Source organism: Camarhynchus parvulus, chromosome 9 (assembly GCF_901933205.1).
Source record: "Camarhynchus parvulus chromosome 9, STF_HiC, whole genome shotgun sequence".
NCBI lineage: Eukaryota > Metazoa > Chordata > Aves > Passeriformes > Thraupidae > Camarhynchus > Camarhynchus parvulus.
The window spans coordinates 7,792,536-7,804,237 of record NC_044579.1 but is presented as its reverse complement, the minus strand read 5'-3'; the positions used below and the strand labels follow the sequence as shown (position 1 = coordinate 7,804,237).

At 40.5% G+C, this 11,702-nt stretch overlaps 1 protein-coding gene across 5 annotated transcripts in view; it reads right to left on the bottom strand.

Moving 5' to 3' along the window:
• The window catches only part of ATP11B (ATPase phospholipid transporting 11B (putative)), a 65,243-nt gene continuing 53,541 nt past the window's right edge, over window positions 1–11,702 (bottom strand). For 2 of the 5 annotated variants that reach the window (XM_030954068.1, XM_030954065.1), the window contains one exon: window positions 6,441–7,986. In XM_030954068.1, the coding sequence (XP_030809928.1) occupies window positions 7,884–7,986 (103 nt within the window). In that variant the 3' untranslated portion in view covers window positions 6,441–7,883. Of the gene's footprint in view, window positions 4,249–6,440; window positions 7,987–11,702 lie in introns of those variants that run through there. The other 3 variants (XR_004060951.1, XM_030954066.1, XM_030954067.1) reach the window with 3 other exon arrangements.

Here is an 11,702-nt window from a genome sequence, read left to right as displayed (position 1 = left end):
AGGTCCCCGGAGCAGCAGCAGCACAGGCGGCCGTGGCAGCACACACGGCTCTGAGCCAGTCCTGACGCCTTGGGAGCAGCACTGAGCTGAAGGGAGAGAGAAACCCATAGGAAGCAGAAGCCTGGCACATCCCTGGCACATCCCTGCACATCCCGCGGCAGGAGCTGCCACAGCATCCCCGCAGCCCGGCCCTGCTCCGAAGCAGAGCAGAAACCAAACCGTGCCACTGGGAACAAACAACAGAAGCAGGCAACGTGCGAAACAACCAACAATAAAAACATTTGAAAAAAAAAAAAACAAAACCGGCCCAGAGCTGCAAAGCAGAGTCTGGCTGGGAAATAATTTAGGAACGGGATAAAGGCTAAAATGAGGCCCTGGTGAACGGTTTGCCCAGCTCTAGGAACGGCTCCTTTAAGCAGTGACATCTGTGTAACAATCTGTGTAAAAAAGCAGTAGTGAGGGCAGTGACAATGGTGAGGTATTAGGGATTCTACACCAAAAAACAAATAACCTCAAGTAGTTCAAAAGCACATTTTGCTTGAGCACTTTGGAAGACAATTTCACCAAAATCACAGATATTCAAAAGTACAGCAGTAGTAGACAGAACTATGAAAAATCATTTAGGCTGCAGCTTTAAGACACTTCTAGCACTAGAAAATTATACTTTATTCCTATAAAAAATTATAGGTGCTTAATATGCATTCTAAGTTGCATAAGCTTTTCTCAAATCTTTCTGAAAATGAAAAACAAAGTTTTCAGCATTCCTTCCTTTGAAGCTTCTGTTCCCCCTTCCCTGCTGTAATCTTAAAAAATACAGAGTATATTTAAACAGAATATTTACATTTTAGTTTTTGATCCAATTCAGAACATCTCAGGTGTTTTTTCCACTGCATCCTCTTAAAAGCATGAGTTTAGCAACTAAAATTTTCCTAAGTAACAAAACCAAACCCTATTTTTCCCAGAGGCAGAACTGACCTGCAGAGAACATGATCCCATGGGGAAGGTGCTTCCTCGGGGACACTGCATAGTAAAGTGAGTGCACACTACTCTTGAACTACAAACATCTGCTACAGGCTTTTATGGATTTCAAGGCTAAAAGATAAATAATAAAACTTTTCCTCCCCATGGCAAAGCCTCCCCCAGCCATTCACATTTCCACTGGGAGGTGAATGCCAGCATTACGCTGGATTTTAGCTGGATTTTTCAGTTTCCCTCATGAAGGACTCTGCAATGTGCCCAGGGCACAGTGAACTGGCTCCTACACTTCAGCTATCAAAGAAACACACAAAGTCTTTCTTCCTTGAATAGGAGCATTTTTAAAAGATTTGTGATATCAACACAAAACCCCAGTGACTTCCACACAGAATATCTGTCACACAAAAAAATCTGTTCTTAAGCAAACCACATCAATGCTCTTACTCAATGAGACATTACTGACTTAGATTTACTGCAAATAGAAAAATATACCTTGGCCGAGGGATGGATTCTTAAGTCCTTCCTGAATTGTTTAAATGCAAGTTTCTTCGGTAACCTTACAAACACTGGGAAAAGGGAAAGCAGGGGGAAAGGGAGGAGAGGAGATGGAAGGTTTTAAAGAAACACATCATGAGTGCAAATTAATTCTTCAAATACACGACTGTGCTGCTTCTGTGCAAATCTACTCAACACACTGGTGTGGTAAAAGCCAAAATACATCACCTACAGAGCTGGGCCAGTGGAAATGCTTGGAGTGGGGTTTTGGGCAAAGCCTCTGCTCCCCTCACACAAGGAACAGGCTCAGGGCAGGACACACAAAGCACACAGATGGATGAGGGCACACGGTCACACACACTGACAGGACAATGCTGTGCCTGACACAAACAAGCACTGCTGAAAGGTGAAACACTCTGGTTGAGGTGTGAAATACAGCTAAACAGCAGATATCTGATTAGAGTAGTAAGTAATTCTGTATTTCCTATGTATCCATGGCAGCATGAAGACTCCTAGGAAGAGAAACTACTAGGAAGAAAATTATTATTTTAAACCCAGGTTTAAGATAGATATGAAATATAAAGGAAGTTCGAGGAGTCGGTGAAAATTAAGTATATTTTGCTACTACTTGCAGATCTGGAGGGGACTGGATGGATTATTGCCTCTCCAGCTGGATCCAGGTTTTCAGCCCCATGCAGTGGGATTAGTCACATGTCATACCTGCTGCATGAGAAGACAAGGCTCAATTTTAGTGTTTCTTCATCCCCTGGGCACTCGCTGGGGGGATCTAGTGCACATTGACATTTTCAGCCTCAAGCTTCACTGCACTCAGGCATCTGAAGACATGACACAAAAATGCACTATGAACGCTGAATTAAACACTTATTTTAAAGAAAAATTTGGTGTATTTTTTGCCTTCTTCTTGTCTCGTTATTTATTTTTAAAGCTTCTTAATTTACCTGTAACAGTGGGAAAAATCCCTTGGGTGCTGCAAGTTCAAGTCACTAGGAATTTAACAACGAAGTTGCGATGACAATTTCTTTCTTACACAGATGTTGCCTGGAGCACTGAGATCTTGTAAACTCCATGGTACCTGCAGCCTTCAGGTCTGAGAGAAGCTGCCAGGCACTAGTGCAAAAACAAAGCTCCAAGAGGAGAGCTGAAATAATCCCAGTTAAAGTCAGGGGCAGGAAAATGAATGGCAGAGCTGTTTGTAGGTAAGGAACACCTGAAGGATGTGATCCCAGGAAAGTGGGACCTGTTCCTTTGCTCATTGAACTTGGGAGAATTGGGGATGACAAGAGGGATGCACACCCCTGGCAGCAGCCCAGTTACAGTCAGCCAGGTTTGCAGCAGCCCAGATTTACAGTTTTTACCCAGAGCTTATTTTAAGATGGATCTTTAAACTTTCAACTGCCCGAAAGGACGAGTACTCCAATTATTGATGGGATGTCCCTGTCAGAGGTGACAGAAGGAGGTGTCCTGGAGCAGCAGCACTTTTCCCAGTCCCCAGCCATGAACAGCTCTGTTCTAAGGCACCTCCACTTCATCTCCCACATCCCAGGACAAGCAGTGGGTTCAGCCTCCCTGGCTGAGGGAACAGTGAAATGTTGCTGCTCCCCAGCCCCCACCATGCAGACAGGTCTGTACTGGGACAGGGAGGCACCTGCAGGATGCACCACCCAGAGCTCCAACTGTGCAATTTGTTTTTATTGGCATACTTAGGTATCAAAACATTGCCATCAAGGTCTCGGATCCTTCCGATAGACGAAGATAATTAAGCATTAATTATATCTTCAAAGTACAATGTGACCGAATATAAACACATGAAAAAGAACAAAACATGCAAAAATTCCCCAACTTTAAAAGGATTAATAATTCAAAAATTTATGCTAGTGAGACTTCTGCTCAATCCACCAATTCTTAACAATTTTTTCCATGTCAGGATCCAGAACGCTTAACAAAAGATACAGGGCATAATAAAAGATGACTGGTTTTTGAATTGTACTTCAGGAGAACAGTGAGCTGTTATACCCCTTATTATTCCAAATTACTGATTTGTCACAGTTAAGTGTTTTTCAAAGCAATGGCTAATATATTAGCCACTCATACACCAGCATAAATATTTGAATTGCATTTAACTCTCAAAAATTACTAAAATGATTGCTTATAGAATACAGTAACTGTCCACAGAAGTAACAAAATTGATTTGCAAACTGCTAAGACAGCATCTGCAAGACAGCTCAAAATGAATGTGTGTTTAAAAGGAAGGGTCATCACTAAAACCACAACTTTTAGAAGTTTAATTGTGCAGATTCAAATTGATTCAAATTGGATCACTCAAATTTGGGAGGAGAAAGATTTCTGTCATTGCCCTATAGGGACATCTCCAGTATTAAATGTAGGACTCCTATCTGCTCATACAGCAACAAAAAGGATCAAATGGTCTGAGGTAAAAGCATTCCTTAAAAAAAACCCCAAAAAACCAAAAACTTATTTAGCAATTTGTCGATATAATTAGAAAAAATCCTGGAAGCAATTGCAGTGCAGATTTTGCCAGGCCAGACAAGCCCTGCCTGGACTCAGGAGTCCTCTGGGCTTTCCTAGGGCAGCGCCGGACACTGAGCTCGCCTCAGCACCTGCTACAGGTGTGTGAGCACCACAGGGCTTCCACAAGGCATTCAAAAATGTCCCTGTCAGCAAGTGGCTGAGTCCATTGTGGAGAGAGTCAAGATGCTCCTGTCGTTGGCATAGAAGGGATCCGTTGAACTCCATGATCTAAAGTAACAATAAAAAAAAAGTTTGGCTGACTTGGAACTTGTACTGGTACTGGGAGGTGAGGAGAAAAGTCTATGAGAGCAAAAGATAGAAGTGTTACAAGAGCAGGCAAATTTACCTCTTTAAAGGACTAGTCCACTAATTTCATGTAGGTACCTGCAGTTCATTCAGACCTTTGGAAACAGAGGCCAATTCATGCCTGCTGCACACAGCTAGAGCTATCTCCATCACTATAAATTAAAACAACCAGAGGTTTTTATGCCTATTTTGCAGCTGAATTTTAGTGCTGTGCCTCGGGAGGCTGGGAATGCTGCCTGTGTACACAGGCACCGTGAGGCTGCTCCAGCAGAGCCCTGTGGAGCACACAGCCAACCTGGGAACCCGGCACAGCCGTGTCCCAGCAGGAAACCTCCACACTGCCTGAGCCTGGGGGAGGCAAAACTTATCTACAGCCAGGAACCTGTTCCATCCCTTCCTCTTACACTTCAAAACATCAGGGAACCACCCCTGCTGTCACAGCTGCTGACTCAGAGGGGTCTCACAATGGCTTTTGCTTGATTACTGCTTGGGAAGAAATCCTGTTCTTGGCTGCACAGCATTATAGGACTGTATGGGGAAAGCTGAGAGGTTTGGAAGGCAGGAAATAAAAACACAATGAGCTTATCCTCCAAATCAGGCTCTGTCAGAAATCTGCTGTTTCTTTAGAACTGTTCCATCCAGTGCCTTGACACAAGAACCACTAATGGGAGACCCAACAATTCAGCGATGATTTCTACTGTACAAGTGATGTATGTGATCCAGCATTCTTAATATTTTAGTGACTGACAAGTCGACAGACAATTTAATGGAACAGACAGACAAAATGCATTTTAACATACCACACCACACATTTTATATTCTAACTGGCTAATGAAGTTATAGAAAATACTTCTCAAATACATTTTACAAGCAGTAAATTAAGCACAAGAGACTATATTCCTGTGGCCCACTACTCCAAGCATTTGTATCACTTTGATTCATCAAAGTTTTTATCAAAATTTGATACAAGGTTTGATTTCATGTTATCATATTTGACAGAATATCGTATTTGACAGAATATCAGGAGCAGAGAATACAACACAAGCTGCCTACAGCAATGTTATTTAAGATACTGCTCTTCATTCTACAGCACTTGCACAAACAACATATTCATCAGCATCACTTCAATCAACAAAAATAATTTGCAGCTACTTCCTGGTTGAATACTGTTTTATAGAGTACATGTACTCAAAAGACCATCCTGTTGGGGACTGCACAATCTTCTGAAGATTTAGGTAAAAACAAAGCAGCTCAAGCTCATGAACAAAGCCTGAACAATTTTAAAATCACCCAACAGTTTTCTTAGTTGTACCTTTGGCATTTCACAACTTGTAACTGCTTCATGTGATTTAAGCAATTACTAATTTTAAAAAATTAATAAAGATTTTCTCATATTAGCAAAAAAGTTTAAGGGAGAAAATGGTCCCGACTTTTAGACCAGGTTGTCAGTAATCAAGCAATACTGAGTGGAAGGAGCTGAAATCATTGGAGAAAATAAATATGACTGACTTTAAAAAAGTCTCTCTTGTATTTGTACTGTACATAAATTTAAGTGAAACTAGAAGATTGTTCAGAGCAATTTCAACCAGAGGCAGTTGCAAAATCCACAGAACTTCAAGCCCTTAGTGTAGCACCAAGATAGTTTTGCATATTCCTTGAAATTAATCCTTATGTCTATGTTCTAAGAACTCTAAAATAATTTGGCTAGATGGAACTTCATCTGAAAACTACATCAGGTAAGCAGAAAAGAAACCTATCAAAAAGCAGTCTTGAAAAAACTGTTTAATATTCTGTCAAATACAAGTTAGCGTCAGTAAGTATTTTTAAGTTCTTAAGGAAAGAAAATTTGAGTGAACAAAGAAAATTGTAAAACTGCAAATACATTGCAGAAAACAAAACACAGAATACCTACCTTATAAGAAGACTACAGGTTACTAAGGCAATTTTTAACTAACAATCTGCCCTAATTAGATAACAATAAGTGAAACGAACTAGCATGAGAAATTCCTCATTTGGAAAGAACAGTTTTACAGAGAAGTGAAAAAAAACCCCAGAAAAGTTAGAGCAACTGCTACCAAAATGTTGATTTTTAGATCAATTAAATGCTCACCTTGTAGATTAAAAATTCTATTAAACTGTTTATTTTACACATCATGCCCGCTTTCTACACAGCAAGGTTGAATTAAAAATGTACTTAATAGTAACAGTTCATTTTTCATATGGAATGAAACTTCTTGCATACTCATACCCTAGATTTGTAGAAACATTGAATAAATTTCATAAGCAAGCCAGAAGAGAGAGACTGACTGAAAGCACAGACACCGTGTTCAACACAAGAGTTCCAACAGAGATGAGCTACAGACCAGGCAATACCTAAAGGCAGAATCAGAGCTGACAAAGCTGTCAGGGTAAATTACCCACATGAGATTTGATACCCAATGAATGATATCACAACCTTTAACCGAAAGAGACAAAGTTCTTCAAATACAAAATGAGTTTCCTTGAAAATGTGTGAAGTTCAGTGTTTTCAGGTTTGCCTTTTGACCAATGAAGGACCATGATATCATTCAGGGACAGAGATTACGATGTACAAAAGACTGTTTTTATTTCTACCCCCAAATATTTCCATATTTGTTTGCTATCCCTCTTTGTTTGGAAATGGGGAGATGGCACCTGAGAGGATTCAGTAGAGCTCCTCTCCCAGTTGGGCTGACTGCAAGGGCAGAGTTGCTCTGCAGACATGTTCAATTACTCAACATGCTTTTACCCCACTGACATTTGTTTCACATGTGATTTGTGAAGGAAAGATTTATTTAGCACATACTTTGGAATGGCACACATGATTTTGACAATATACCTTCTGGAACCCAAAAAACATTGAAAATTCTTAGAACCTGAAGACTCTGTTCTGTCAATCACTCTGATTTTAGAAATAGATTATAAAAGTTATACTACAAAAATATTTCATCTTCATATCAATCAATGGCTGAAAGATTTAAAGGCTCTCCTCCTAACCATGAAGTTAGATTTAAGGGGGGGAATGTGAGCCTTTTGTATACCTTCAGGAGTAATGCAAGCTCCAAGGTAAATATTTGGAGGTTGTACATCAAGAACCAAAGGGAAAAGTCTTTCGACTTTACAAACAACTCCTGATTTGTGAAGGCAAAAAAGTAATCATAAAAAGGAGAACAAAAACAGGAGCAAGACTTGATTTTCTAAAGAGAAGAATGTACAAATCAAGAGAAATTATGATAGATACAACACAAGAGCTTGTAAAGCCAAACTAAACACTTTAACAGAAATCTTTCGAAAACTGTTTTTCCCCTCCCCATCCCAAAAGAAACCACTCAAAAAGAAACAAGAAGCTAATCTTTTAGGATGAAAAAAGTACAATAAAGAGTTGCATTTTCTACTTAGATAAGCAAAACCTGCAGCTGGTTTCTAGACATCTATTGCTGCAGGCTCATCGGGTTCCAGTTTATAGGAGAATCGTCTGCAGCAAAGGCTATTGAGAGAAATGCCACACCTGTTGACCCGGGTTGGGCTACACCTTCCCATTAGTCGTTCCAGCATTCTTCTAACAGATGTGCATGCTGTTTCCCCATCTGAGAAGCAGCACATGGAGTCCAAGCAGTTGATACCTGAACCTGCCTCAGTAAGCTGGAAAGAAAAAAAAAAGGCAAAAAAGCAAAAAAGAAAAAAGAAAAATCAGTACTCACAAATTCTAGCAATGAAGATGTTATCAAAAAACACTTAGGAAAAGCAGGTTTTCTTAGCTAGAGTGTTGAATATTTTTCAATTTTATAGGAGAACTACAATAATAATATTACCACTCCCTAAGGTCTACATACACTAAAATTTGTTCTTCCTAAGGTTTGACTGCAGCCTTGTTGAGCGCACGGAAAGGGTCTGGCACCGCATCTGCCCAGCCCTGGAAATTCCCTCCACCAAACCCCACAGTGGAGCACATGCACTTCCAGCTGGGCTGTCTTGATTTACCTACAACAATTTGTATCAGCTCAGCCCTATTTTAAAGGAAATTTATCAAGACAAAGCTTCAGGCTGCAGAGTACAACACAGCAACTTGGTCCCAAGTAATTCTTCCTCAAGCACACAATGCAACTTCCTAGAATAAGTGACATTATATCATTACCATAGATACCCTTGGCTTGGTACAGAACAAAAGCACATTCCTGATTGTGTGAACATGGTTTATCCAAAAGCAAACAAGGCTGATGTCAGAAAGGTTCAGTCATGTTCATGCCAGCATGAAGAATAATTCAGCATTAGCATAATAAACTCTTTCAAAGCTCATGTTTTGTAGATGAGGAAAAAAAGGAATAAAAGAAATAAAATGAAAAGAAAGCAGCAACAGATGTATGGGTGTTAAGTGCCACCTACCAGTGTGCTCCTCTACAGCACTGCTGCACCAACTGCAGCATAACTGGAATCTCCTGCTTCTGCAGAGAGAATATCCTAAACTGACTTCAGTACCATTCTAAAGAGAAATAGAAATGTGAAGTGTGGGGATGCTTTTTAATTTAATTTTAAACTCTCCATGAGAGCATCCTGTCAAACAAATACTAAACAAAGAGGCTGAACTTTACTCTCCCCTCACACCAGGAGAAAGAAGAATTCTGGGAGGAGGCATCTTAGTCCATGACAGGACACAGCTCACACTTAAGACCTTCCCACACCTTTTCACTGTGACACTAAAGGTCACTGACTGTTGTCTGAAGATTCTATTTTTGAGCCCAAATTTATTCCACACCACCCACAGTTGCCAAAAACTGCAAGGAAAGCAAAGAACCTCAAGAGTTCCCTATGGGAATGGTTTACTATGAGTGGAGACACTCTCTTTCCTAATCCCCCCAAACAAGCAGCTGGACACAATTACAGCTTCACAACAGAAGAACAGCCTACACAACAAAGAAGAGGCAGCTAACAGAAACAAGAGGCTTTTGGAAATACAAGAGAAAAATCTCAGCTCGTAGGACAAGGACAAACACACACAGAACTGGTGTTTGTTTCCATGCACCTTTTCCTGTGCCTGTCCCTTCCTCAGCCCTGTGCCACATTCCCCACAGCCCCTCGAGACCTTCCCATCACACCACTCATTGTGATGTTCACAGAACTGTCACTCAGCAGCTGTTGGAATGTACAGGATTCTCCACAAACTGAGCCCCCTGATCCTGGGGATGCTGCCAGAGGCCGTGGCTGAGTACAGGCAGAACACTTTAACTCACACACTCATCTGGGGGGTCTTTGGGACACAGATGGAACATTTACTGTGACAATGAACTTCTGTACCTGACAGGTAGGAGCAGAAGATTTGCAAGAGACAGGTCTGAAAGGGGTTTTGGTTAAAAGACAAACAAAACAAAACACATCTCATGTGAGAGATCATGACTGGTCCCAACTGCAGTGCCACAGAAGATACCAGAATCAGGAACTGCACACTTTGCAGCACTGCAGTAACAGCACGTATGACCTTCAGAGCCACCTCAGACTGTGCTCCCAGAGTTGTGACACAAGAGACTACATAGAGCAGAAGGAATTCCCATTTGGAGGTCAGCAGGCAAACCTCCTGCTGCAGATGGAGAGACCTTCACAGCTGTGGCCACAGCAATGCAAAACTGTAACATTGCTACACTCAGGATTTCAACAAAGTGTTTAGTTCATCCATTATGCTCAAGCAGACCTTTAAATTTACTGCAGAAAGTCACATTACAGTGGCTGTATGCTGGATAAGATGAACCAAAGCATTTTTTTCCTTAGAATCTGCAACCATGAGAGCCAGGAGTCCTGGATATTATCCAAAGACTGCCAGAAAGAGGAACCAAGAGTAACCCAAACAAGCTTCCAAGGAGGAAACCCTCAACTCTGGATTTTGGAGGTCTAGTGTCTCTTTTTCTGGAGAATTTCCTTTATTCTTCACAAGTTAGACAAAAAGCAAGGATCATGCTTGAACCAATACCTCTGGTAAAGTTAACATCACTTTTTTAAAAAATAGCCAATGAGACCTTACATAAATCTGGAAACAACAATTCTTTTCTGTCAAATTCACAGTTAAGTGTAAAGAAATGCTGTGAGAACATTAAGAACAAAAAAACCCTAACTAAATTTTGTATGTAGATATACTGTTTATCATTGCCTGGTGAACATGGATTTTTCTATTTACATCCTCCACCTGGAAGGAAGATACATATGCTAGAAAGTCTCTTTTCTCACTTCCTCTCTGTGGAAGACAATATGGTCATAATTTTATACCAAAGTAAAACCTGGCATGGCAAGGCAGGAAGGCATAATGTTCCCTGGAGACCTGAAACAAATCCTCAGGAAACACAAGACAGGAGAGACAATGCTTTAAAAAAAATTAATGAGTGTAGAGAAATACCAGATATTATTAATATTGTGTGGCAAACAAAGTATGTTCATAAGGTGAGATCAGGAATCTCAATAAACATAATACTTCATATGAGAATGGCCCATTGGATGTAATAAATCAAAAAGCAACTGAGGTGCAGAGTTAAAGAATGATTCAGCTTGATAAAGAAAAAAAAATCAAACCAACATTCTATGATGCAATTTTTTTTTGTAGATATCAAAAATATGGGTATTTTGGAGATGGCTCAATGACTGTCCCTGTATGTAAATAAATGTAAATATGTAAATAAATACACACACATTAGGGTACAGTGGGAGTACTACCTAGTGGAGGTAAGAACTGTCGGGCAGGCAAGATGGGTCTAGCAGCTGCCTACTGTCCTCCCCTCTGTGCCTGCTTTCAGCAAAGTCACATGCTGAGCTGACTGAACCCTTATCTTCTTCCATCTGGAAGGACAGAAAAGCAACAGATCTTATAAAGCACCATGCTTGCATTGCTTTAAAACAGTTACCATTGTTACAAGAACTTTCACAGGTCTGGTCTTGAGAGAACAAGGCAATTTACAAGGTCAAGAGGCAATTTTTATTTTTGGTGGATCAAATGCGGTTTCTCATCACTCAAGTGTTAAAAGTGTTTGGTCTTTTTGTGCTCTACGGACTACAAGGAAGCCCAACAAATTTGGAATCTATCTAAAATTCTTAGAGATTTTGGAGTTTTGTTTTCCCCCTTCTAACAGAAAGGACCATTTCAGTTTGTCTTACTGCAGGTTATTCCATATGCCACAAGACAGACATTTCAACCCAAGATTTAATCACACTGAAAAGTTGGGATTTTGAGGAATGGGGAATGTGTTTAATCCTGTACACCAAGCTAAGAGCACTGCAGGGTATTCTCCTGAGCCCACGTCCCAGCTGCCAACATTCTGATGCCACATGGATGTTTTAGAAGACTGATACAAGATGGTTATTACTATTCCACAATTAAGTTA